Below are 22,480 nucleotides of genomic sequence, written 5' to 3'. Positions count from 1 at the left end.
CGTTAATAATTTATACTACACCATACTGTAGTAGCCTATTAGCTATAGTCAATTGTTAAACAGTAAACACTGAGGTATACTACAATTTACTGTATTGTATTTACTACAGTATGATTCAAAAAAACACTATAGTATTTACTTGAGTCTTTTTTATTTGAATAATAGTATTTTTTCATAGCTGCTCCTCGACCCCCTTTACAATTTATGGAAGCTTGTGCAAGGGGAAAAAAACATTTAAAAGTTAATTGCAGCTTTTTAGCATGTTTGTTGGTGGGCACTTGTATTTAGGCCTACATATTTCTGATGTATTCCCCCAAAAATACTATATTATCAGTAAATACTATAGTGTTTTTTAATCATACTATAGTTAAGATACTACTGTAAATTGTAGTATTTACTAAATGTTATTAATTTATACTACAGCATAGGCTACTGTAGTATTAGCTATAGTCAGTTGTTAGTAAATACTGAGGTATACTACAATTTACTGTAGTGTATTTACTGGTTCAAAAACACTATATTTACTAGAGTCTTTTTTATTTGAATACTATAGTATTTTTTCATAGCTGCTCCTCGACCCCCTTTACAATTTATGGAAGCTTGTGCAAGGAAAACAAACATTTAAAAGTTAATTGCAACTTTTTATATCACAATTCTGACTTTTTTCCTCACAATTGTGAGATATAAACTTGCAATTGCGTGTTATAAAGTCCAATTCTCAGGGGGGAAACACTATTTTACTCAGAATTGAGACTATTTCTTGCTATTCTGACTTTATTACACGCTGTTTTGCAAGTTTATATCACGCAATTCGGAGGGGGGAAAAAGTCAGAATTGTGATATAAAAAAATTCACTTACTTTTTTTTAATGTTTTTATTCTGTGGTGTAAACAAGCTTTCATAACTATTTGACATCAACATGTTTGTTGGACAGGAAAAATTGTCAGTGTGCATTTTTGGTCAGAAGTGTGAAAGTGGCGGTGCATTATGTCAGAAATATGGAGAAAACATGAATTAGCATGTTTGTTGGTGGGCACTTGTATTTAGGCCCATATTTCTGATGTATCAAATGATAGCTGCTCCTCAACTTCCTTTACAATGTATGGAAGCTTGTGCAAGGGGAAAAAAACATTTAAAAGATAATTGCAACTTTTTTTCTCACAATTGTTGGATATAAACAGAATTGCGACTTTATATCTTGCAATTCTGACTTTATAAGACGCAATTGTGATTTTAAAAAAGTCTGAATTGTGAGATAAAAACCTTTTTTATGTTTTTATTCTGTGGCGTAAACAAGCTTTCATAACTATTTGACATCGACATGTTTGTAGGACAAGAAAAATGATCAGTTTGCATTTTTGCAATCTGCCCATTATTGACATTTTGGAACCCAGAAATTCTTCTTGGACTGTAATAAATGTTGTGAGATACTTTGTTCTTATGAGACATACTTTTGGACACTTTAACTGAGCCTTTGTGACTAAAACTCTTACTTTATGTGCCTAAAAAGTCGCTGGGGCTGTAAGTTTAAGTGACAGAAACCCCTCCAGACACCCCTAATTTCGTAAAGGTGGCGTGTTCCTCGTCCTCCAAAGCTTTCAATGTCAAGTTTGTTTTCGGTCCTGTACACCTCGTCTCAAAACCTGTGTGTCTTGTCTGGATGTTAGTCATTTACTCAGTTTTGGGGAATTTTTCTTTGCTCCAAAATGTTTTCCAAAAAGGCCATTTATACACTAACACTTTTTCTACCGTCGGACTTATCATGAAAATTTTTGGGAACCTCTGGCTTGAGTCCCATTCACACCAAGAACGATCATTGTAAAGATACAGTACCGCTCAAAAGGTAATATTTTCTTTTTATATTTTTGAAAGAAGTTTTTTATGCTCATCAAGGCTGCATTTATTTGATCAAAAATACAGTAAAAACAGTAATATTGTCAAATAGCATTACAATTTAAAATACTCTTTTTTAAATATATATTTTACAATTTATTCCTGTGATGTGAAGCTGAATTTTCAGTATCATTACTCCAGTCTTCAGTGTCACATGATCTTTCAGAAATCATTCTGATATGATGATTTGCTTGAATGAAATGATTTATGCTCAAATAATTATAATGGTTGTCATTATTATGAATGTTACCCAAACTTTGGAATGGTAAAGGCTTTATAGCAATTGCCAAATAAAAACAGTTTTCAACATTGATAATAAATCTTGGGCAGCAAATCAGAATATTAAAATGATTCCTGAAAGATCATGTGACAATGATGCTGAAAATTCAGCTTTGGTCACAGGAATACATTACATTTAAAACTATTTTCAGTCCTTTAAATTAAATTGTAATAATATTTTACAATATGACTGTTTTTACAGTTTTTTTTATTATAAAAATGGCCGAGCATATGAGACTTCTTTCAAAAAACATAAAAAAATCTTAATTATTCCAAAGTTTTGATTAACAATAACTATATTAATGTCCACATCAGCTCACCATTACATTCTGCTTTTCTGGAATTGCTGCTTGGGAACCTATCATTGCAGGAAGCATGAATTAAATACATACAATTAAAAAAACCAGGCAATTCAGATGAAGAATGATCCCAAAAAAATGATCAGGTTGACTGACTTATGAAAATATTTTAGGTCTATGATGGGACAGGACCTGAAAAGAGCAATTCAAGCATGCAAGAAGCAAGACTGGTATCAAACTGGCCTTTAGAATCAGTGAATGTCCAGATAACAGGTTTGCAGAGGCGTGTCTATTTACAAATAAAGGCTTGTTTCACCAACTCCACCCATTGCTCAGAGAATTTACTATAGTACAAAGTTACTCTTACCTTTTGTTTACACGTTCTATCACTATGTTGCACTTGGTCTGAACAAAATCCTATTTTATTTCGATTTATTGACTCTTTATACGCTCCACCTTTTGTCCCCACAGGGATGAAATGAATTATTATAAGCTGTCATCACTGTAAATAAACATTAAAATCCTACATATTAATAATAGACAATAAAGCAATGCTTTTTATTATTTTATGTTGTGCTTTAACCCTCATACGGTCCTCATTTCCCCTTTACACTCACGGTCTTTAAGGATCCCACACATTTACAAAGCGAGTGTCTAAAAAATATATATATATTTTTTAATACAAATTATATATTTTTCATTTACTTCTCAGCTACGTTTATGCTGTGTTTTGAGAGATACGTGGTACTATTTTTTTTTTTACCCATTTACCACAAAACAGCTCAGCCATTATCTTGCATATGAAATATAATTTATAATTTATTTCTACAAATGATTATCTAAATGAAATATGAGTTGTTTATGGATTTTGATCTAGGTGTAAGAGGCAGAAACCTGCCCTCTGCTGGTTAGAAAAAAATAGGAATTAGGCCTACAGATTTAGAAATGAAGTGTTTTTTAACCATATATATCCAGCTTTTCTGGATGTGGCCAACTGCTCCTATCAATATATATACATACATATTTAAACATTATAAAATACTTTAAAATCTGTATTCTTGTGCAAGGTTAGAATTCTTTTGTTGTAGTTTGAAGTGTCTGTTTGTGCAAAAATGCCACATATAATTGCAAAACTATAACTAAAATGCCAGTCAGATTATATTTACAAATGATTTATTTCAATAATGTACAAAAAAATCGCAAATTTTAGAATAAGAAATTATATATTTTTTAAAAATATCTAAACAAAAACAAATAGCAATAAGCTGAAATATACAGGGGTTCTGTGTGCATGCGAAAGTGTTTCTCTCTATCTATCTATCTCTCTCTGTGTGTGTGCATGAGAAAGTGTGTGTGTGTGTGTGTGTGCATGAGCATGCAAAAGTGTGTGTGTGTGTGTGTGTGCGTGTGATTGGCTATTCACTAGTGATGTCACAGCTAAACGCCTAAACTCAGGATCAAAGCCTGAGTTGACAGAGAAAGTTGATGATCAGCATCATGGGACCAACAAAGCCTGAATAGATTGGTTTGGTTTTGTCAACTCTAAACCAATCCTGTAACCTTGAGTTTGTTAAACTACCATCATGGTACAGGCCCCAGGACTGGGATCGGGACCTGAAATGACTAATTGTATAGTCAAAAACAATAGGATTTTTTTTCATTCACCAATCAATTTTCAGGTTTCAGGGCGAAACTTTGTTTAAAGATGATTCTCAACTGTAACAGAATGAATTGATATACCATTTTACTTTATGTAATATGTGGGTAAAATGGCCATTAATATAGTCCCCTTCAATACAATGTATCTAAACACCATCCCTAATGTGTTCTTCGAGCAACATGTAATGAAAAAGAAGTGTAATAATGGGAGTAATAGTTGGCAACATTTTAATAATAATATCTAATATTTTATAGGAACATTGATATGTAATTTCTTTACCTATTCACTTGTTGTGTCTCCCAAAATGCCCGATAAACATGATTTATTCATGCTTTTGAAATCGTGAATGCCCTGTTTGAAATCAATATGAAGTCAAAATATGAAATATGTCCTGAAAGTCATATTTTGATTAGACCAAAACATTTTCCTGAGATGTTGTCTTATAGCAAACAATTTGAAAATTAGTCAGATTTGAATGATAATTACAAAATATTACCATAAGAGTGCTACATTTGATCATTCAGCCATTTTAAAGACCAAGGAGAAGTTGTTGTGCTGGTGAAACCTCAAAACAAATGGCGAAAAGCCCTGAATGCGCTCTTTACAGGACATCCAGACTTAAAACGGAGACGTGTGGTGTCAGAGAAACTCACTAAAATATAATGTCCTCGTACTCAGGATGTTAAGTAGTTACCATGATAGTTTCAGTAACCCCTTTTGTAAGGGTTATGTACAGTGTTATTTACGTGGCGTCGAGCGTCGACACTAGGTGGTAGTCGCGGCCTAACAATCACGTTCTCATCCGAGCTGAACAGCGCCGAAGAAGAAGACACAGTCACAGGTCACCGGTATCCTGACAAGTAGGAGGAGAAAGCCGGTTGAAGCTTTTACATTGACATATGATCTCGGTTAACGTCTGAGTTCTGCCCTCGTTATTTTCTCTCGGTTGAAACAGATCGCCATGGCCAAGAAGAGAGGCGGAAACCGCGAGACTCTGACGGAGGAGGAACCGAGGCCCTCCAGCCAAACTCCGGTTAAAGGTAACGTTAATTCAGACTTGATTTCCTGATATGTCAGTCTCGCACAGCTATTGTGTACATTTTCCACAATTATTCAGATTTGGAATAATTCATATATGTTTGTTGAGAAACTGTTGTTGACCAAGACCAGAAAATTTGACAGTTGGAGCTTAAATATCTAGAGCTAAAATCAACTCTTCAGATCTGCTATCAAAGGGTTCGTCGATTAATCGATTATGTCGCAATTTCTCCCCATAAAGTGTGATTTACAAGGGAATAAATAATCTGAAATGGACCATAAATGCGACTGTTTATCTGATTGTGTAATACATTGATGATGGGTTCGCATTACTCATACTTTTAGTCAGAGTTCAACCTCTAAACTGGTCAAAACTTATTTTATTTGATGACACAGGAGGTATGACATATTCACATTATTAACAACATTAGCTTCTTAGAGAGAGATAGACAAAACAATTAAAGGCACAATATGTAAGATTTAAGGATTCAAATATCCAAAAACTTCTAGAACAATGTTCTATAGTTTGTTGACTTGTGTACTCAAATTATCCCAAATGGTTCCAAGAATGTTTAAATCCAGAGAAATAAGCAAATTTTAACCAGGACACGGATCGTGTCCGTGCGTCGCCCATCAATGACATCATAACCATGTTACCCTCAATTTCCGATTTTGAAAACAGAAAACGAATTATTGTACAGTAATTCTGCATTTTCTCTGTCATACAATATGTTTTAAAATCAATTGCATGCCATTTAGCAACACAAGCCACCCGGCGTTTATTAATATTATATTCTAATATCAATCTGGATTACTGCAGTGTAAACAAGTGTCTCATAGCAGCTGCCGAGCGAATGCACAGAGTAACATTATAGCATCATTAAAGGGTTAGTTCACCCAAAAATGAAAATTCTGTCATTAATTACTTTCCCTCATGTCGTTCGACTCCCGTAAGACCTCCGTTCATCTTCGGAACACAAATGAAGATATTTTAGTGTAAAGCTGATGCTGAGAAAGGCTTCAGATAGGCCTCCATTGGCATTCAGTACATTTACACTCACAAGACCCATAAAAGGCACTTAAAACGTTGTTACAAAGTCCATCTCACCACAGTGGCTCTACAATAATTTTACGATGCGACGACAATAGTTTTTGTGCGCAAAAAATAAATAAAAATAACGACTTTATCCAACTTGTTCTTGTCTTCCGTGTGTGCCTCCACGACGCATGCGCGAGAATATGACGTAGCGCCAGCGTTCGGGAATCCATGAAATGCACACTTAAGCCCCATTTTGAGAACTACGCCGTAGGGCTGCAACGAACGTGCGTGAAATGCGTTGACGTGTTGGCGGCACATTATTTACGTTCTAGAATAGAACAGAAGATCTAGAATAATGGCAGCTTCTGCTCCCGGGCATAGTGAAAATGATCATTTATCATATATAGCCAGACCGCGACATTCAAAAGTGTGGGAGTACTTTAAACAGAAGCCCAATAAAACTGTGCTTTGTTCGCTCTGTAACGCCGGTTTCACACTGCGCGCGGTGGCAGAGCAGAAGCTGTGCGCGTGGAGAGCGGGAGCTTTCACACTGCCAGTCAGTGTTGCCAAGTCCGCGTTTTTTCCGCGGCTACTTCTACTTTTTTTTGGGCTACTTCTACACTGTTGCCGCGGGCTGTGTCTCATGTCCGTGGGTTGAATCGATCCCAATTATGTGATCCCCGGGAATGAGAATTTTAGCAGGCAGCCCTGCAAAAAAGCCCACATATTTAACCCCCCGAACGCAATGTTTACCGGAGAACCTCCCCGAAACGCGATTGGGCTTGTTTTGGGCTAGTTTTGAGTAACGAATGGGTGGGGTTTGTTGTGAAAACCTGGCAACCCTGCTGCCAGTGTTCGTCTCGAGCAGCTGAACCGTGGCGCGTGTATTGCAACAGACGGTCACATTTTCCGGTGTTCTTCTCCGACCCCAGTACGTCTCGTGCTTTTATTTATTATGGGCTGCATATATCTGCTGTAAATGCGACCTGGTTCCCCTCTGTCCCAAACACATATGCATGATAATATGCTGTATAGAGGTAGTTTACATGATTAAAGTAACATTAAAGTTAAGATATGCCTCTAGCTTTAATGATTTAAATGTGTCTTTGAAATTTGGGCAAAAACGTCTGGCAGCTTTAGTCGTTGTTTATGCACATGTATATCTTCAAAATAGACGACTAGTTATACATTAAAACTATGCTGAAAGCTCCTGTATGTGAACCTTTTGCAGATAAATTGAACGATTACCAGTTTCACGATAAACCACGATAAAATGTACTGACGGTTAGTAATATCGTTTAAAATTGAATTATCAATAAAACCGCGTGTGATTATCACGATTTTGAAAACTTGTGGTAAATCCTGTCCAGCCAGTGTCAGTCTGTTGCGAGTGCAAGGCATGTTAACTTTAATTGGACACAAAGTTTTGAGTTGAAATATTTTATCTCACTCACTGGAAATTAACGTGAAGCTTTCAAGAAGAAAAGTTCGCAGCAAGTGACTTTGAGCCAAAGACGAACGAGGCAGTTCAGACAAGACTAGGGTGACATTTAAGGGATAATAATGTATATTTACACTTATTACACAGATTTTCTTTACCACATAAATAATTACGGGGACATATTGAATTGAGATGAATGTTTATAAATCCCTTTTGTACAGTGTACAAAACAATCGTCCAGACCAGATGATCACAAGAAGTTATAGTAATATATAGTTATAGTGGATGTGCGTTGTTATAATGCGTTGCTATTGACGACGGTCATTATAAGGAAGGAAATCCCACAGAATAGAGTTTAAGTTTTTTTTACTTGCTTAAAAAAGTGCTTAGAGCTGTTTGTTTTATTTATTTGTTGTTGTTGATTTTCAAATATAAAACTTGTTGAAATGTTTCAGTGTGTGCATCTATTCTTTTTTAACACTATTATCTAATTTGAACAAAACTGTGATAATACTGATAATCGTGATAATTTGGGTCACTATAATCCTGATATGAAATTTTCATACCGTTCCATCCCTAGTATAATTTAAAATGCAGGTAATTTTTTAAAATGTAAGTACAATGTAAAAGCATGCATGTACACAATAAGTGCATTGTTTCAAATGATTCATTTAAATGTTCGTATATAGTAGTTAAGGCCACCTAATATAAAGTGGGTTTGTAACTTTTAATACCGACTAGCAGAAATATCAACAAATAAAACATACTGGATTAATGACTTGATTGTATGACAGATTATTTTAAACGTGTGTATGAAAAAGAGCTGGATTAAATAAATAGCATTATATTTAAATGTGAAAAAACAGCTTGCTAAAAATAAAATGTTTTCATGTTTAATATAAATGCCGCAGTGGCTTGGGCTTAAGTCTGTAAACCGCCTAGATTTTCCTCAGAAAATGTCAAAATCAAGTTATTTTTGAAAGCCGGTTTGGTGTCAATAATGGCTGAGAATAATACACACCGCTCCTTTAAGAAGATGTTACATTATCAGAAGTGATTTTTGCCGTCACATAGGAGCTCTCACGGGCCTGGATCTCCCTGAGGATTACGAACAAGTGATGCAAATGTATGCAACACATTGCACAGATGATTTGAGAGGTTATTCATGATGTTTTTGATTTATTCTCTAAGGAGCCCAGTCACCTGGAGGAGCGTCTGCACGGATGTCAATCCTCCTCCTCGTCTCTATCTTTGCCTGTTCTGCTTGTGTCATGTATCTGGTGTTCAGAAACTTCCCAGAGCTGAGCGAGTAAGTCTGCCTCCCCTTCTGACTCTACTTTTCTGCACCAATGGAGTTTTTTTTTTAAAATTTGTTCTTTACGGTTTGATGTTTTTTTTTTGTCTTGCAGAGACGAGAGAGAAATAATAAAAATTCCTAAAGACATGGATGATGCCAAGGCATTGGGCACTGTGCTGTCTAAATACAAGGACACATATTACACCCAAGTGCTTTTAGCATACTTTGCTACATACATCTTGTATCCTTTTTGCCATGAGAACTGATAGTTCGTCAATAGTATTGACAAAAGAACAAGCTGAAATTTGTTAGTTGGCTTCCCTAAAGAAGGCCACTTAGTGATGTCCATTTTGAGAGTGAATTGTTCATTTAATTCAGATCTTTCGATGAATTGAATGAACCATTATGAATATTGAATATTTATGAATTGGACGGAATGGTGATTTAAAATTGCTTACGACTTATAACAGTAGACTAACCTTTAACAGAACACTTCAAATAACACATATTTTGTAATACTTTAACTAATGTTATCTAATGGGACCTTATTGTAATGCATTAACTAACAATGAGCGGCCAGTTTGGTTACACTATATTTTAAGGTGTCCTTGTTTTTTAGAGTGAGCTGCATGTAATTATGCATAATTTACAGTTTTTATTATAGTAACCACATGTAGATTGTAACAAGGACACTAAAAATGTTACCCAATTTTTTACAATATTTATTCATCTTTATTACCGTTTATTGGTAGTTCACATTAGTTCTGGTCCATTAAAAATATTAACTTTTGATTTTAATACTGTATTAGTAATGCGTTATTGTATTAGTAAAGTAATAATGCATTAGTAAATGTGAAATTAATATTAACTAAGATTAATAAATGGATAATTTTCTTTGTTAATTCATGTTAACTAATAGAGTTAACTAATGTTAACATTTGGAGCCTTATTATTCCCATTTGTAACTTTCTGAAATGTTTTTCCCCTTAAAGGGATAGTTCACCCAAAAATTAAAACCATCCCATAATTTACTCGCCCTCAAGCAATCTTAGTGTGTATATTTTCTTTCAGCAAAATACAATCAGTCAGAGTTATTTTAAATAATATCCTGGCTCTTCCAAGCTGAATGGTACCTTAGATTTTGAAGCCCAAAAAAGTGCATCCGTCCATCATAAAAGTAATCCACACGACTCCAGGGGATTTTGAAGGGATAGTTCACCTAAAAATAAAAATTAGCTCAAGTTTTACTCACCCTCAAGTCATCCTAGGTGTATATGACATTCTTCTTTCAGACGAATAAAATTTAAAATGTCTTTTTTTTTTTATTGAGTTAAAAAAAATTGAGTAAAAAAAAGTCCTGGCTTTAATTGAGTGAAAAAAAGTCCTGGCTCTTCCAAGCTTTATAATGGCAGTGAATTGTTGTCTCGTTTTTGAAGTCCATAAAAGTGCATCTATCCATCATATAACTGTTCCACACGGCTCCTGGGGGTTTAATAAAGGCCTTCTGAACCAAAGTGGCACGTTTGTGTAAGAAAAATATCCATATTTAAAACTTTATGAAGTAAAATATCTAGCTTCCGCCAGATAGGGAAAAAAAAGCGTAACTGGTGTGCAATGTCATCAGACGTAGCGTAAGCATTTTGAACTGCGAAAGGCGTTACACTTTTTCCATAAGTTGAATACGGAAGGCGAATGGCTGGAAGATAGATATTTCTATATTTCTGCCCGATAATCCAAGGCAGTCTTCTTCAAATTAAAAAGTTTTGTCTGGGAAGCACACCCTGAAGAAGGCTGTCTGTGCTGCTACGTGTGGGTTGCTCTTTTCCCCATGTCTTTTACATTTTCTATAATGAAATGGCCAGTAAAATAAAGGCTTTTTAATAATTTGAAGAAGAGTGCTTTGGATTTTCTTTTTTTCCACATTCATTTGAATTCCCGACCCCAAAGAGCACCTTCAAACATCTCATTGAAATCCCTGAGCACCCTGGACTTTTTTGCCTTTTGAAGAAAGTTTGTTGTTTGTTCAAAACAGCTTGCCAAAGCAAACTTTCTGGAAAAGTTAGCTCTGGCTGGAAAACACCTTCAAAATACTATTGGCTCATGGTGAGGATAATAATAGGTGTGTGTGGCTGTGAGGCTCCGCCCCCTTTGAAATGGAAATCTTCCAGTTAATTTGTCATAAACACACAGGAGAGCTGTAATTGTAATTGAAAGCGAGACAGTGTTTTTCATGTTTAATACTATAAAGCTGCTGCTTTAAATCAATCTACTGTATAAAGTGCTATATAAATAAACTAGTGCTGGGCAAATTAATGCGTTAACGCGGGGGATTCATTTTTTAATTTTAACGCATTAAAAATATTTAACGCTGTTAACGCAGCATTCGTTTTTATTAGGGCTGTCAATCGATTAAAAAATGTGATCTAATTAATTACATACTCTGTGATTAATTAATCTAAACTAATTGCATACAAATTTTTTGCTGTAAAAGTATTTTAAATATTTCAATTCAATGAATCAATGAATAATCAGCATTAGTGACATTAAAGTTCAAAAACTCTTTTATTATTATTTACTGTGGTAATAATTACTTTACCCCCACCTCCCCATGTTAAACTAATCCCGTCCGAATAGCGCTAATGTCAGTAAAGATTACGGAGACTTTTACCTTCTGTAAAAAGGTCCGGAAAAATGACGTCTGGTAATACTAATCCCGTTCGAATAGAACCGCTGTAAAAATGTACGGTAAAATTCCATCATTTCCTGTTTAAAAGTAGTTTTTGGCGCGTTTTGCAAGCATGGAGGCGTTTGAAACAGCACTTGGTTGCATTGTAGGTGGTGGGACAACTCTGTGGCAAACCTCCAGGATTTTCCGCATACCATTTAAACCAAAAAGAAGATTGAAAGCACTTATTAGAGACTCAACACTTCTTTTAGTAATACAGTAGAATATTTTTTAATATTCATATAATATAAAAATGTTATTTAAGATTTTTTTTATATTCCGAGATTAAACACAGCGTTTCCTCCCTGCTCCAGTTTCGCGTTTTTCTTGTTGGCGTGTTTGCTCACGTGATAACAGGAAGCAACGTCATACGACAAGGAGGTTACTGTGGTGCGTAAAGCGAGTTACCCCTCCCACTTCTGCTAGTTTTACTGAGATGTCTAAAGCCCTATTCGGACGGGATTAGTTTAACATGGGGAGGTGGGGGTAAAGTAATTTTACCTCAGGACGTCTGTAATATTAATGGCCAATTCGCACAGGATAAGACATCTCAGTAAAACTAGCAGAATTGGGAGGGGTAACTCGCTTTACGCACCAACGTAACCTCCTTGTCGTCATGTGCGTTGCTTCCTGTTTTCACGTGAGCAAACACACAATGTGTGTGTGTGTGTGTGTGTGTGTGTGTGTGTGTGTGTGTGTGTGTGTGTGTGTGTGTGTGTGTGTGTGTGTGTGTGTGTGTGTGTGTGTGTGTGTGTGTGTGTGTGTGTGTGTGTGTGTGTGTGTGTGTGTGTGTGTATATATATATATATATATATATATATATATATATAAACATAAACATAAACATTTAGGTCCAGTCTAACGATTCTGTTTGGATTGTATTGTTAATAGACACTTACCTAAAGCTAAAAGAAGTGTTGTGCCTCTAAAAAGTGCTTTCGATCTTATTGTTGCTTTAAATTGTATGCGGAAAATACTGGAGGTTTGCCACAGAGTTGTCCCACCCAGTGACGCCGCTACCACCACGCGCATCACGCGCTGCGCGTAGGGCACCAAGTGCTCCGGGAAGCACCACAAGAAAATGCTCTCTCGACCCACCCGCGGCTGCAAAATTTGCGAACGCCGCCACTGCGGGCATCATAAAGTGATCGCGCTTAGGGAATCAAAGCGGCCAGCGGCGGGACTGGTCCCACCACCTACAACGAAACCGAGTGCTTCTTCAAGCGCTTCCATGCTTGCAAAACGCGCCAAAACTACTTTTAAACAAGAAATGATGGAATTTTACCGTACATTTTTACACCGGGTCTATTCGAACGGGATTAGTTTTACCCGAGGTCATTTTTCCGGACCTTTTTACAGAAGGTAAAAGTCTCCGTAATCTTTACTGACATTGTCCGTAATGATTACCGAGATGGCACATTCGGACGGGACTAAAATCACAGAGAACCTCTGGTAATAATTACTTTACCCCCACCTCCCCATGTTAAACTAATCCCGTCCGAATAGGGCTTAAGACATCTCAGTAAAACTACCAAAATCCTGGAGGTTTGCCACAGAGTTGTCCCACCACCTACAACGCAACCATGCTTGCAAAACGCGGCAAAAACTACTTTTAAACATTAAATGACGGAATTTTACCGTACATTTTTACAGCGGGTCTATTTGAACGGGATTAGTATTACCCGAGGTCATTTTTCCGGACCTTTTTACAGAAGGTAAAAATCTCCGTAATCTTTACTGACATTGTCCATAATGATTACCAAGATGGCACATTCGGACGGGACTAAAATCACAGAGAACCTCTGGTAATAATTACTTTACCCCCACCTCCCCATGTTAAACTAATCCCGTCCGAACAGGGCTTTAGGCGTCTCACAGTGCGGACATGGCAGTTTATTGCCCTAGCCACATCAGCAGTCCTCATGCCTCGCTGCAGCATGCCTAATGCACGTTCACGCAGATGAGCAGGGACCCTGGGCATCTTTCTTTGGGTGTTTTTCACAGTCGGTAGTCAAGTCTCTTTAGTGTCCTGCGTTGTTAGAACTGTGACCTTAAATGCCTACTCTCTGTAAGCTGTTAAAGGGTTAGTTCACCCAAAAATTAAATTTCTGTCATTAATTACTTACCCTCATGTCGTTCGACACCCGTAAGACCTCTGTTCATCTTCGGAACACAAATGAAGATATTTTAGTTGAAATCTGATGGCTCTGAAAGAATCCAATTCTAATGCTTGGATTAGCCTGGACTTTTGTAATATAACTCCGATTCTATTCGTCTGAAAGAAGAATGTCATATACACCTAGGATGACTTGAGGGTGATTAAATTATGGGCTAATTTTCATTTTTTGGTGAACTATCCCTTTAATGTTCATCAAAGAACAACAGGAACAGAGAAAAGTGTAGCTTTAATGATGATGATTAATCTATATTTAATTTATTATTTATTCAGTTAAGAAAGGTGTTGATAACTATTACATTTCTGTTTATGTCTAACAGGGAAGGCCATGGGTTAATATAACATTTATTATAATTGGTTTATGCAAAGATTGTTTTCAGTTCACTTAAATTAAAATTAGTTTTTTTTAAAGCCTAATAAATGTTGAAATTGGGAGCTTTCAGTTATCCTGTAATGTAACGTCATTGATGTTTTTATAGTGACATTAGTATCAATGATAGCTACTGGCCTTCATTCATAAAAAGATGCCATTACAACACATTTAAAATATGCTGTCTTTGAATTGTTTCTACATTAATTTGGAGAGTAACTGAAATTATTACAATATCAAAATATTAAAAACTCCTAAAATATTAAAAACATACGATTAATCGTGATTAATTACAGAAAACAATGCGATTTAATCGTGATTAATTACAGAAAACAGTACGATTAATCGCGATCAATTACAGAAAACAATGGGATTAATCTTGATCAATGACAGAAAAATAATGCGATTAATCGTGATTAATTACAGGAAACAGTACGATTAATCGTGATCAATAACAGAAAGCAATGCGATTAATCGTGATTAATTACAGAAAACTGTGATTTAATCGTGATTAATTACAGAAAACAGTGTGATTAATCGTGATTAATTACAGAAAGCAATGCGATTCATCGTGATTAATTACAGAAAACAATGGGTTATTTTTTTTAACCGATTCCCAGCACTAAAATAAACCTGACTGAAGTGTCAAATTGCAGAACTCATGCAAACATATCCACATCGTGATTAATTACAGAAAACAATGCGATTTAATCGTGATTAATTACAGAAAACAGTACGATTAATCGCGATCAATTACAGAAAACAATGGGATTAATCGTGATTAATGACAGAAAAATAATGCGATTAATCGTGATTAATTACAGGAAACAGTACGATTGATCGTGATCAATTACAGAAAGCAATGCGATTAATCGTGATTAATTCCAGAAAACTGCGATTTAATCGTGATTAATTCCAGAAAACGGTGATTTAATCGTGATTAATTACAGAAAACAATGGGTTATTTTTTTTAACTGATTCCCAGCACTAAAATAAACCTGACTGAAGTGTCAAATTGCAGAGCTCATGCAAACATATCCACATCTCTATGATCAGATGCTTTCTTAACTGCTGTTTTCTCACCGCTGTCATTTTAGTTGTATTTATTCTGTTATTGAGAGGAAAGCGTGCAGCACATATTTACATTTTCAGCTCAGCAGGGTCGGGATGTTCGCTTGTAGGAAACCGCTGCTTGCGTATTTCGAACTTCTTTTTACCCGCTAAGCCAAGAACAAAAAAAAACGTTGCCGTGTGTATATCGCGGCCTTTACACTTCCATTGTAAGGGCATTATTGCACTCGTTTTTTGTTTGTTTTTGCGAACCGAGGGACGAGTCAAAAATTGTGTGGGATAAGATAAGAAGAGGACAGAATGCCACACAACAGCTTTTCTAACAGGTTAACTTCTGACAAAATAATTGCTTGGAGTATTTGTTGCTCACGTGTGTTAGATAGTTCAGTACTGAGATTTGGTCAGTATTTATTCACTGTTCATGGCCTTAACTAAGCCGTACTCAGCCTTCAGACGTTTGCCATCCCAGGCTCCATATTCCTCAGTATACTGTCTGGTTATCTCTACCCTTTTCCACTTGCTCTCTTCCTCGTCTGTCTGGTATGTTCCTTGTTTATATGCAAATTCCTTTCCAAATGGTCTGCCTGCCAAACTTTGTCTTCTAGTATGAAAAGTGACTGTTTGTTATGTAAATATGTTTCATGCTTTACAGTGTTCAGGCCTTGGAGCATCTTTTTGCTATATGTTGTCTTATTTAGTCGGGAGGCCGATGGTCTACAAGTACCTCACAGAGAGAGCTCAGAAATGGTCACAACAGGTGACACTTTCACATCATAAGCTTTCATTTTTGCCTGTACAGTAAATTGACTGACCATAATGCTGAGCCAATGTCATTGTAGGTGGACAAGCACAGAGAGCACCTCATCAATTACATCATTTTTTTGAGAATCACTCCCTTTCTTCCCAACTGGTTCATCAACATCACCTCACCGGTCATTAATGTGCCTCTGGGTGTCTTCTTCCTGGGCACCTTTTTTGGTAAGATTAATCATTTAATTTTACAAAGAATGGTTCACAGTCACACAAGTTTGTGTGGTGTTGCTGCGTTTAAGACTTGTCAAATGCCATTTTCTCATTTTAAAGTGCATTTTATTGAACAAAAATATTTATAGGGAAATTTTTTTGGCCCTATTTGTTGGAGGAGAAAGAATGCAGAGTCAACATTTGCAAAGTCAAGAGCATAGGAATATTAAACAATTAAGTTTTACCGTTTTCGAATCCATTCAGCCGGTCTCCGGGTCTGGCGGTTGCACTTTTAGTGTAGCTTAGCATAGATCATTGAATCTGATTAGACCGTTAGCATCTCGCTCAAAAATGACCAAAGAGTTTCGATATGTTTCCTATTTAAAACTTGACTCTTCTGTAGTTACATCGTGTACTAATACTGACGGAAAATGAAAAGTTGTGATTTTCAAGGCCGATATGGCAGGAACTAGGGCTGCGTAATTTATCGAAATATCGCAAATGTACATATCGCAATATGCATATCGCAAGGGTACACAATATCTGAATGATTTTAATAGGCTACTTTAACATTGTGAAAAGTGTACGTTTTAGGTTGACGCATATAGCAGAGAATAGACTGGGCACACGTTAAAAGAGGTTAAATACGTTAAAAAGAGTTATTAAACGCAATAACTTGCGAAAAACAACTCCTTGCAGTCTCGTGCTATCTGCTGTCTGACACACAGACCGAAATGTGCGCACAAGCCGTTCTTTTTTCGTGTCTTGTTACACACTCGAACTGTCAAATACACACACCGTTGTGTCAAAATGGCTGTCTTGATGAGTATTCATGTAAATACAGTTATGCTTTAAGTGAAAGATATCAGTTGGGGAAAGACATTTTACACACTTGAAGCAATATCGTATCGCATATCGAATATCGCATTATTTAACAAGGATATCGCATTTTTCTTCAATATCGCACAGCCCTAGTAGGAACTATTCTCTCATTCCTGCGTAATAATCAAGGAAATTTGAGCCGCCCCATGGGTGCAGCGGCGCAATGATATTACACAGCGCCTGAAAATAGGCTCACTTCCGTCAACATAACTAACGTGACAACCTGCTTGCACAGAGAGCGCTGGGGACTATTTTCAGGCGCTGTGTAATATAATAAATTATATTTTAAAGTATATTCAAATAGAAAACCATTATTAGGGGCCAAGCACCGAAGGTGTGGAGGCACCTATTAAAACCGTTAGATTTCTTATTATTCCACCATTGAAGTCTATGGCAGCCCGTAGAACCAGTTGCGGGTAAGTTATGAAATTTGGCACACATATAGAGGACTAGGCCAACATTAACCACACCAATTTTGGAGTCTCTAAAATAATCCCTCTAGCGCCACCACCAGTCCAAAGTGTGACTCATGTTTATGCTAATAACTTTTGAACCATAAGGGCTAGAAACAAAATTTTCCTCTGATTCCTTGGCTCATGACGATTCGATTGCACCATATGAAGTCATTTAAAAAAATTGAAAATTTTCCCGCCATTTAGAATTTTCCGAAAAACCAGCTTTTGCGAACTCGTCCTAGACGGTTTGTCCGATTTGCACGGAAATTGAACCAGATCATCTTCAGACCATGCCGACAAAAAGTTATGGAATTCAAGTTGATCCGTACAACTGTTCGCAAACAACGCGCAAACAAAGTTTATATAGCGGTTGCAAAAATATACTTAAGGCTATATCTTTGCAACGCTTTATTGTATTCAAATCAAACTTGGTACATGTCATCACAAGCATGACCTGAGACAACATGCAGCGTTTCGGCACGGCGCCACCTATTGGTCCGGAGATATGAAAAATGGCTAATTTTGCGTATAACTTATGAACCGTTTGTCCAAAAATCATAAAAGTGGTCTTGTTAGATTTGTCATAACGAGTCGTCTGATATCCAATTTTACCATATCGACCATTTTGGCTGTCGGCCATTTTGAATTATGTGCGAAAATTTTGGCTAGATGCTATATTTTATGAACACATGAACGGATTGTTACGAAACTTGGTATGGGTCATCAGCACGATGCCCTGAATGAGCCTGAAAAGTTTTGAAATAGCGCCACCTGGTGGAAAACATTTTTTCAAATGTTTATAACTTTTGGTGTGATTGACTTATTTTCATGTGAGTAATTTTTTCGTCTCCTGAATCCTTGCAGAGTCAAACGATACCAGACTTGCCAGGTTTCGGCGTATGGTTTGTGCAGCGTGGTAATTTAGCGCTTCTAAAACATTAGCTGATATCTTCGAAACCGCTAGTCCGATCGAGACGAAACCAGCGTCAGAAGTTCGGAAACATAGGTCGTTAGCCATGTTAATACCCAAATATTGATAGTAAGGGGTAGTAAAATCCAATCAAAGTCAGGTGTCAGTCATTTTTTACATGTTTTTTTATATAAATGTCGCCAAAACGAAATGACATATTTTCTCCAAAATTTACACACACATGTATGGGCTCACTCCGAAGACACATAAAACAAATGGTAGGATTGTGCCTCTTGGTGATGCTATAATTAAACAAAATATGACAACTCAATGTTTTAATGTGGGGTTTTAACATTTTTGCTTAAAATTGTCTTCAAATGTCTTCACTCATTTGTTCAGTTGGTCTGCTGCTAGCTTCCTTGTTTGCTTCTGTTGCGCTTGGCCCCGGTATTGCTGCTTGCAGCTATATTTTTTAAATTGTAATTATTTTTCACTATTACTGTTTTTTTCTGTATTTTTGATCAAATAAATGCAGCCTTGGTGAGCATAAGAGACTTCTTTCACTTTGTATGAATTCCATAGTTGCTTTTTAGAATATTTCAGCCATAATTACTTACTTTTGTTATGTTTTGCATTTGGATATAAATTTAGACATTATTAAAGACTACTCTAGATTGTACTCCGTATTTCAAATAATTTACTATGCCGATCATTTTTTGACTGCGAAGATCACAAGTTCGATGATTAGGTTAGGGTTAGGCTATTGACACAAATGTCACCCATTTTTGTACCATTCCGATAAAGTACAAAATTACAGATTCAAAACTTTTGGGACTCTAAAATAGCCACCAGAGAGTTAACTGAGTTTTTATATTTGATCACTTGTGATTTATGAATCATCTAATAGCTGTTATCTGATCTACAGGAGTGGCCCCGCCGTCATTTGTGGCGATAAACGCAGGGACGACGCTGTACAAACTGACCACGGCTGGCGAGGCCGTGTCCTGGAACTCTCTCATCGTCCTGGGCGTTTTAGCTGTCGTCTCCATCCTGCCCGTCTGCTTTCAGAAGAAACTCCAGCAGAAGCTTGAATAGAGATCTCCACCCCTGCTTGATTCAACTCAGGAATGATACTGGTCCTCTAAACTTCTCCTTGCTTTCTTTTCCTTTATGCATGTACGACAAACCCTCATTTCATCATATGATGGGCAGCCAGCGGCTGTCAGGACTGGCCTTCCATTGTTTGGACAGGACTTTCATGGGATGAAAACTCATCACTTTTTATCTATCATCATTAGCGTTAAGCAATATGTTCCACGTCATTGTCTTCACTCCGTGGATAGAAACAGCAATGATTAATGCGTGATACACTGGAAGAGACATTTTCACTCCCTCTCAAGTTGCTGAGCTAAAATGGGAAGTGCCAACTTCGACTTTTTCGGTCTTACAGCTAATTTAATATTCAAACGTGTTATTACATGCTTCAGAAACTTTTCGAGGGTGAGCTTTGTGGGTTTACAGATTTCTTATTTCTTATGCCGGTTGAGACTGCGGTTGGGATCTGAATGGACCGTTCCCGACTGTAGATGGTAGTGCTTAGCGCTTGCTATAGACCTGAAAACCGATAAATATGGATGATGCCACATTAGTATTACAGATCAAGACTGTAGATTGCATTTAGATATGTTTCGCCTTATCATAACAGGTTACTTGAAGTAAAAGAAACGGAACGAATAGCCTGACGTCACATAGAAGGGATAGTTCACCCATTCTCTCCTCATTTACTCGGCCTCATGTCATGCATCCCAGTGATTTTTAATTCAGATAAACACAAAACGAGATTTTTAGGAGGATAATCCATCTCTAGGAGTCCATATAATGCCATTGGGTGTTGCTTGATTGTGTGAAAAACCACACCAAGCGATTGTGACGGTAATCCACAATGTGAATCAATGTCTTCTGAAACAATAGCCATTTACGCACTTACAACATCGTTTCACTTTCATCAAGTGTCACAATGTCCCTCTCATGAACGCTCATGTGACAGTAGACCAGGAAGCAATGATTTATAGTGAAAAATACAAGTATTTTTCTTCCACACACCTATGGCTTTACTTCAGAAGGCATTGGTTCATTCACTTGGGTCGAATGGGTTGCCGTCACAATGTGATTGTTATTTTTAGCGTCACCCATTCACTTTATGGACTCACAGGGATGGATTATTTTCAAAACCTTTTTTGTGTTCATCTAAAGAGAGAAAGTCAAATACATTGGGGATGACATGAGAGAATTCTCATTTTGGAGTGAACTATTCCTTTAAAGGAACATGCCACTATTTTTGAAATTAGGCTCATTTTCCGTCTCCCCTAGAGTTAAACAGTTGAGTTTTACTGTTTTCGAATCCATTCAGTCGATCTCCAGGTCTGGCGGTTGCACTTTTAGCGTAGCTTAGCATAGATCATTGAATCTGATTAGACCGTTAGCATCCCGCTCAAAAATGACCATATTTGTCGATATTTGTCCTGTTTAAAACTTGACTCTTCTGTAGTTACATCGTGGACTAAGACAGACGGAAAAGGAAAATGTGTGATTTTCTAGAGTGATTATGGCTAGGAACTATACTCTCATTACTGCGTAATAATAAAGGAACTTTGAGCTGTACCATGAGAAAAATATTGAAAGTCTTTGGTAATTTTTGAGCGAGATGCTAACGGTCTAATCAGATTCAATGATCTATGCTAAGCTATGCTAAAAGTGCTACCGCCAGACCCGGAGATCGACTGAATGGATTCGAAAACAGTAAAATTGGACAGATGGAAAATGAGCCTATTTTCAAAAATAGTGGCGTGTTCCTTTAAAGGCCTATCTTAGCATTTCAAAACTTTTTCTTTACATTTGGATGTGATGGCCAAAATGCCAAATGATTGATTTTGAACTTTTAAAAAAATTGAAATAGTTTTTGGTTAAAGCTGTATAATGCGTTTTGTTTCTAATTTTCGTTTTAGCCATGTGACAAGAGGGAAGTATTACATTCTGAGCCTGGAAATGTAGGAGGTTTGTAACTGTTACAGTTGTTATCCTGGACCTAGTCAAGCCAAGCCACTGTAAATGGTTTTAAATGGAATATGTCTGTTTAATTGAGGCAGCTCGGTGGGATTTTATGCCGTTAAAGTTGCCTTTCTGTAAAACAAATCAGTCTTAAGAAACGTTTGTCTAATATCGACAATGCTGTTTGTACTTTCTGGATACCTGAAAAATCTTTAAACCTTCGATACACTAGTTTCCTGACGGACTTTATGTTGGGATGGAATCAACTACATGTGCATGAACGTGGTTCACACTGAAATGTCTCTTAAGCGGAAGGGTGCGATGAGGGACGGTCTTATACCAGATATCATTTCCTTATTACCTCGTTTGATTTATCTCATGCTGCGTTAATATATCTGCAGCATTTAGTTTGCCATCTCTAAATATCCAAATGTTCCCAGCAGCTCTTGATGTAAGAATGTACCAAACTGAGAGCGAATGTGAGTTATGCGGTTGTTCTGCAACAGTTTCAAGTCTCAGCGAACTGTATTTATGATGATTAGTGTGTTGATAAAACCTCTCACCCATTTATAATTTTCCTAAATTGTTCTCATCCTGATTTCTTCTCTAACATATTTTTACAGAAATGTCTTTATCAATAAATTAAGGCTACTGATTACAGTATTACACAAGATTAAATGAGAACGTATTGTCTTGTATTTTTAATATCTTTTCATGTCCGACCTTCTCTAAATATGATATTATTTATTATAATATGATTAAATACATGAGTAATATTTGTCTCTTCTTCATCACTGAATCACAATGTATGCACTAATTTTTATAACTCCATCTTTAAATAAAGACCAATTTACTGTTTGACATGATTATTAGTTATTTTAAAACATTTAAATATTAGATTTAAGTACCTTTTCATAAAATGCATATGTTTATA

General features: G+C 36.5%; 1 protein-coding gene across 4 annotated transcripts; it reads left to right on the top strand.

Moving 5' to 3' along the window:
* The first annotated feature begins 4,925 nt into the window (after window positions 1–4,925).
* Window positions 4,926–22,408, top strand: tmem41b (transmembrane protein 41B). 4 transcript variants are annotated; one of them, XR_013818202.1, is made up of 9 exons: window positions 4,936–4,991; window positions 5,087–5,171; window positions 8,841–8,958; window positions 9,059–9,187; window positions 15,735–15,828; window positions 15,941–16,045; window positions 16,128–16,266; window positions 19,424–19,966; window positions 21,341–22,403. XR_013818202.1 is itself a non-coding variant. In XM_079839253.1 (8 exons), the coding sequence occupies exons 2-8, from the start codon at window positions 5,093–5,095 to the stop codon at window positions 19,591–19,593; spliced, it is 834 nt and encodes a 277-aa protein (XP_079695379.1). In that variant the 5' UTR covers window positions 4,936–4,991; window positions 5,087–5,092; the 3' UTR covers window positions 19,594–20,882. The 4 variants fall into 4 exon arrangements, 2 of the variants coding, with proteins under 2 accessions (XP_079695378.1, XP_079695379.1); XR_013818201.1 differs by having other exon boundaries at window positions 4,926–5,171; window positions 21,341–22,406; XM_079839253.1 differs by lacking the exon at window positions 21,341–22,403 and having other exon boundaries at window positions 19,424–20,882.
* Window positions 22,409–22,480: the final 72 nt, after the last annotated feature.

Source organism: Gobio gobio (genome assembly GCF_949357685.1).
Source record: "Gobio gobio genome assembly, chromosome: 2".
Lineage (NCBI taxonomy): Eukaryota > Metazoa > Chordata > Actinopteri > Cypriniformes > Gobionidae > Gobio > Gobio gobio.
Note: the sequence above shows the minus strand (reverse complement) of the source record. Positions and strands in the feature narration are given on the sequence as shown.